At 43.5% G+C, this 6,026-nt stretch overlaps 1 protein-coding gene across 2 annotated transcripts in view; it reads right to left on the bottom strand.

The window, feature by feature from the left end:
• The window catches only part of RBMS2 (RNA binding motif single stranded interacting protein 2), a 57,190-nt gene that overhangs the window by 5,109 nt on the left and 46,055 nt on the right, over positions 1 to 6,026 (bottom strand). For both annotated transcript variants that reach the window (XM_023513694.1, XM_023513695.1), the window contains exons 6-10: positions 3,189 to 3,268; positions 2,944 to 3,053; positions 1,557 to 1,603; positions 1,096 to 1,378; positions 406 to 486 (exon numbers count right to left, since the gene is read on the bottom strand). In XM_023513694.1, coding sequence (XP_023369462.1) covers positions 406 to 486; positions 1,096 to 1,378; positions 1,557 to 1,603; positions 2,944 to 3,053; positions 3,189 to 3,268 — 601 coding nt within the window. The remainder of the gene's footprint in view (positions 1 to 405; positions 487 to 1,095; positions 1,379 to 1,556; positions 1,604 to 2,943; positions 3,054 to 3,188; positions 3,269 to 6,026) is intronic.

The raw sequence follows: 6,026 nt of genomic DNA, 5'->3' as shown, positions 1-6,026 counted from the left end.
CCACAATGCCTGGATAGTTTTTCTATCTTTAGTAGAGATGGTTTCTTGCTCTTGCTCAGGCTGGTCTTGAACCCCTGAGCTCAAGCAATCCACCTGCCTCAGTCTCCCAGGGTGCTAGGATTACAGGCATGAGCTACTACACCCAGCTCTTTTTTTATTTTTAAACATGGAGCATTTCACAAATTTACATATCATTCGCATTTGCCATGGGAATCTTCCCTGCATCATTCCAGTTTTAGTGTATGCGATTCCAAAGTCGGCACACAATCCTTACATTCTTCACACACCCACCACTATTTGTGAACAGAGAATCACCATCATTATGAAAGAAGACCCTTATCAGGGAAAAATCTGCCTCTGATCATTTTTCTATCCTCAATTCAAAGAGATGATTAATACTCTTACCTCGACTGAGACATTGGAAGAAGGCACAGGTGTGTACTGGGAAATGTAAGATCCTTGCACGGCTGCAGCTGTTGGCATATACTAGCATGAAAAACATCAAGAAGCTTAGAATAGTAGTTCTTGGCTACATTTAAACAGCTAGGGAGCTTTAAAAAATACGGATGCTTGTGTACTACAATTGGAGATTCTAATTAATTGATCTGAGTGTTGGGTTCTCAGCAGCATGTTGAGTGGTTCTAAAGCACAATGGCACTGTGTACACCGCTGGCTTCCTTCCCTCTCTGGTCTTCTGCTTTTCCTTAACACATGGCCTTTTCTGCCCTCATGTCCTCCTGTGCAAATCAGAATGCAGTAGGCCTAAAAGGAACCTAATTGAGCCCCATCCATTCATCCTGTTACTATTTGGATAAGGTTTTCTAGGAAATATGTTTATTTTAGGTAAACTAATATGCAAATAGAAACACCATTCATTTAGTTTCAGGAGTAGAAATCATTGACAGGGGTGGGTTAGGGAACAGACTGGCTGTATTGCTGGCTCATGGATTATTATCTCTTTATGCCCTGCTCTGAGTGTGCCCACAATGACACTGAAGTGATTCCCTCATCACTTATAAGTTATTTATGCTAAAGAGTATTATACAGGTATTCTTTGCTCTGCAGGAATTTATAATCAGAAATATCCTGCTTTACCGTGCCTGTGCTGCCGAGGGAGAGGTGGCCCAGTTGCTGGGTAAGGTGTCCCATCATGGAGGCAGGCTGGATAGAAATGGGGTGATCCATCCCCGGCGTCAGAACTGAACCTGAAGGCTGCACGAGGTACGACTGGTGGTGCAGCCAAGTCGGGTTAGGCACAGGCAGAGGAGACGTCTGAGTCACTCTCTGATATGAAGACACAGGAGGTGGAAGATACGGGGACAGGGCAGACTGAGCCAGCATCCTGTTGGGGCTGATGTTATAAGGGGCTGGATAAAACCTGCAGGAAGGAACCTCAATCAGCACCAAGTCACAGGAACACACAGGTAAGAGGCCTGGCTAATAATCATGGCCACTTTCCCACTAACTGCTATTGGAAAATCAAGATGCAACATCCGAATGCCTGGACACAGGCCATTGTCATTTTCAGGTCATGGGATTATGCAAAACACCCTTACCCATTCTGAAGTGCTGTGGTGGGGTCATAGGTCAAGGCCATACCACCCTATAAAGAAAGAACGCAATATTCGTATTGTAAGACCTCGGGTAAAAACAGGAGCAAGCCCAGACTACTAAAATTGGGAATGTATTTGGTTTAGCTGATTCAAGTCTGGACAAATCCTCCACTATAGCTGTTTCAGAGGTTTTCTGATTGTACAGGCTGCAAAATCCCACTCAAGACCCACAATGAGGCTGGGCGGAGTAGCTCACGCCTATAATCCTAACACTCTGGGAGGCCAAGGTGGGAGGATCCCTTGAGCTCAGGAGTTTGAGACCAGCCTGAGCAAGAGCAAGACCCTGCCTCTACATATACTGTAATAACACTCATCAAAAATCAAGTAGGTGTTTGATGAAAGTATTTCAAATTGTATGTTAAAACACCACACTGTACCCCATGATTGCATTAATATACAGAGCTATCATTTAATTAAAAAAAAAATCAAGTAGGTGAGGGCGGCGCCTGTGACTCAAAAGGGTAGGGTTCCGGCCCCATATGCCAGAGGTGGTGGGTTCAAACCCAGCCCCAGCCAAAAAAAAAAAAAAAAAAAAAAAAAATCAAGTAGGTGAGTGAGAGGAAGAGAAGATGGGTAAATTCTCACTTAACTAGTACAATGCACACTATCTGGGCAATGGCCACACTTATAACTTTGACCCAAATGGTATAAAAGTAATGTACATAACCAAAACATTTGTACTCTTATAATATTCTGAAATTTAAAATAAAAGACCCCAGGCTCAGCACCCGTAGCACAGTGGTTTCAGTGCCAGCCACATACATTGAGGGTGGCGGGTTTGAACCCAGCCCAGGCCAGCTAAACAACAATGACAATTGCAACAAGAAAATAGTTGGGCTTTGTGGCGGGTGCCTGAAGTCCCAGCTACTTGGGAGGCTGACACAAGAGAATCACTTGAGCCCAAGAGTTTGAGGTTGCTGTGAGCTGTGAAGCCAGGGCACTTCTACTGAGGGCAACATAGTGAGACACTGTCTCAAAAAAAAAAGACCCCATCTCTAAAAATAGAAAAATTAGCCAGGTGTCATGGCATGGGCTAGTAGACCCCACTACTCATGAGGCTGAGGCAGGAGGATGGCTTGAGCCTGGGTGTTTGAGGTTGCTATGAGCTATGATGATGCCACTGCACTCTACCCAGGGTGTCAGAGTAAGACACTATCTCAAAAGAAAAAAAAAAGACCCGTAATGAAGAGTCCATGTTAACAGTCCGAATCTCTCAGTTACATATTGTAGCTCTCAAGCTTGTCATCTAAGCTCACAGAAGTCAGGCCATGGTGACTTCTATTCCACTTCAATGTCCTTAGCACTCCTGTCTCCTTGGAGGTCCTCTTACCATGTCTCCATTCCTAGGCCAGGCCCGTCCATTCTGCACAAATTTTCCTTGGTTCTGTCGTTTCTTTGGTCCACCATCAGCAAATTTGCAAAGCAATGGATCAGATGGGGCTGCCAAGAGAGAAAGCGGATGGGCAGCTGAGTCCCACCTCGTTTGGCCCACTCACATTCATGCAAAACTCCTCCAAAATCTTCACTGAGAGTAACAATCTGTGGCCCTTTCAGCCTGATTCCCAGATGCCTCACCTGGTACTCCAGGGGGTGTCTTAATATATTTTCCATTAAAGTAGGTGATGATGGCTTCGCACTTCTCTGTGGACTCCATCCTAAGGAGCACAAGAGGGGTTAGGCTCCAGCTTCTCCAGGATCTGAGCATTCCATACAGTCATTGAGAAATCTCTAAGTTCCCAGCCTCATAAATGCTCTAAATGTTATCACTATAGAAACATAGAGTTTCTGTCAGACAAATTCAAGTTATCTTGAAAAGGCAACCCCAGCTTCTAATGAAGTTTCTCTCAACTGGCCTTGATAGGGGATCCTCAAAGGAATAATGGAAGTCTTCAAGCTATTAATATTTTAAAGATGGATGGGCCTCCTGTCATGTCTGGTACATAAATTAGAATATAACACACCTTAGCAGCTAGGGCACCAGCCACATATACTGGGGCTGGTGGGTTCATACCCAGCCCAGGACTGCCAAACAATAACAACAACAACAACAACAACAACAAATAGCCAGGCATTGTGGTGGGCACCTGTAGTCCCAACTACTTGGGAGGCTGAAGCAAGAGAATCACTTAAGCCCAAGATTTTGATGTTGCTATGAGCCATGGCACTCTACCGAAGGTGACATAGTGAGAATCTGTCACAAAAAAAAAAAAAAGATAAAAGAAATAGTAGTTGTTACTATTAATTTTTATTACAAAATTTCTAATGGAAATGGTTTCTTTATCCCAATAAAACTGCACAAACTAAGAATTTGCCAATATTTATTTTTGTTTCTGGTTATAATTATCGAGGTCTAATTATCTACTGGTAACATCACTAAGATTTCACAAGTCTGTGGAAGGAAAAGTAATTAGAAAGGGTTTATGGTCCAGAGTGATAGAAAAAGGACGGTGGGGTGAGGCGGATGGCGCCGGTGGCTCAGTGAGTAGGGCACCGGCCCCATATACTGAGGGTGGTGGGTTCAAACCCAGCCCCAGCCGAACTGCAACAAAAAAATAGCCGGGCGTTGTGGTGGGCGCCTGTAGTCCCAGCTCCTTGGGAGGCTGAGGCAAGAGAATCGCCTAAGCCCAGGAGGTGGAGGTTGCTGTGAGCTGTGTGTCACCATGGTACTCTACCCAGGGGGACAAAGTGAGACTCTGTCTCTATAAAAAAAAAAAAAAGGAAAAGGATGACGGGAACTACTGAGTTGAAGTTTCTTACTGAGGACAGGAGACTAAGTAAGGAACCAGAAGATCTAGATTCCAGCATCAGTTTATGACCCAAATCTCTGTGAGTTAGGATATTCACAAAACCCCTCTGGACCCATTCCTCATGTGTACTATAGAGGTAATATCCATCTGCGCTACTACACAGCATTTTATAGCTCAAATGAGATAATGTGGATTCATGTATATACATGTATTGTAGAAATTATACAGGCCTGCATAGTATCTTCACCTATTTCCACATTTAAAGTAAGACTCAGTATGTTTTCTATGCCAATAACCACAAAAAATATAAACCACTTCTACATAGGAGTAATTTTATTTTATTTATTTTTATTTCATTTATTTATTTATTTTGAGACAGAGTCTCACTTTCTTGCCTCTGGTAGAGTACCATCGTATCTTAGCTCACAAAACCCTCAAACTCCTGGGCTCAAGTGACTCTCTTGCCTCAGACTCCCAAGTAGCTGGGACTATAAGTGCCCACCACAACACCGGCTATTGTTTTGAGACGAGGTCTCACTCTTACTCAGACTGATCTTGAACTCCTACCCTCAGGCAATCCACCTGCCTCAGCCTCCCAGACTGCTAGGATTACAGGCACAGGCATGAACCACCATGCCCGGCCTCAAAAGGATATTCTTTTCAATAAATGGCGAGGGAAAACTGGATATCCATATGCAGAAGAATGAAACTAGAATCCTATGTCTTACCATATACAATGATCAAATCAAAATAGACAGAAAACTTAAATCTAGGCGCTGAAACTATGAAACTACTAGAAGAAAACATTGGGAAATATTCCCAGACATGGTCTGGGCAAAGACTTCTTGTGTAAGAAGAAGGGAATCAGAAAGGGTTCAAAAAGGATGGTCGGAACTACTGAGACACAGGCAACCAAAGCAAAATTAGACAATTAGGAGTCCATGGAGCTAAAAAGCTTCCCACAACAAAGGACACAATAACCAACACAAAGAGACAACCCCAAAGAACAGGGGAAAATACTTGCAAACTAGCCATTTCACTATACACCAACAATGTTTGTTGTCTTATATATTGTATCTAGTATTTCCTTTTTTTTTTTGAGACAGAGTTTCACTTTGTTGCCCTCAGTAGAATGCCATGGTGTCACAGCTCATAGCAGCCACCTCAAACTCTTGGGCTCAAGCAATCCTCTTGCCTCAGCCTCTCAAATAGCTGAGACTATAGGCACCTGCCAGACGCCAGGCTAATTTTTCTATTTTTAGTAGAGATGGGGTCTTGCTCTTGCTAGGCTGGTCTTCAACTCGTGAGCTCAGGCAATTCACCCGCCTTGGCCTCCGAGAGTGCTGGGATTACTGGCGTGAGCCATCATGCTTGCCATCCTTTTCTGATAAGGATTAATAACCAGAATATATAAAGACCTCAGACAGTACAGCACAAGAAAGCCAATTAAAAAATGGGCAAAATGGGTGGGGCCTGTGGCTCAAAGGAGTAGGGCACCAGCCCCATATGACGGAGGTGGTGGGTTCAAACCCAGCCCTGGAAAAAAAAATGGGCAAAAGATCTGAACAGATATTTCTCAAATGATAACATACAAATGGCCAAAAAGCACAAGAAAAAATGTTCAACATCACTAATCATCAGAGAAATGCAAATCAAAATCACAGTG

This window comes from Otolemur garnettii, unplaced genomic scaffold, assembly GCF_000181295.1.
Source record: "Otolemur garnettii isolate 467f Iridium unplaced genomic scaffold, OtoGar3 scaffold00043, whole genome shotgun sequence".
Classification (NCBI taxonomy): Eukaryota; Metazoa; Chordata; class Mammalia; order Primates; family Galagidae; genus Otolemur; species Otolemur garnettii.
Note: the sequence above shows the minus strand (reverse complement) of the source record. Positions and strands in the feature narration are given on the sequence as shown.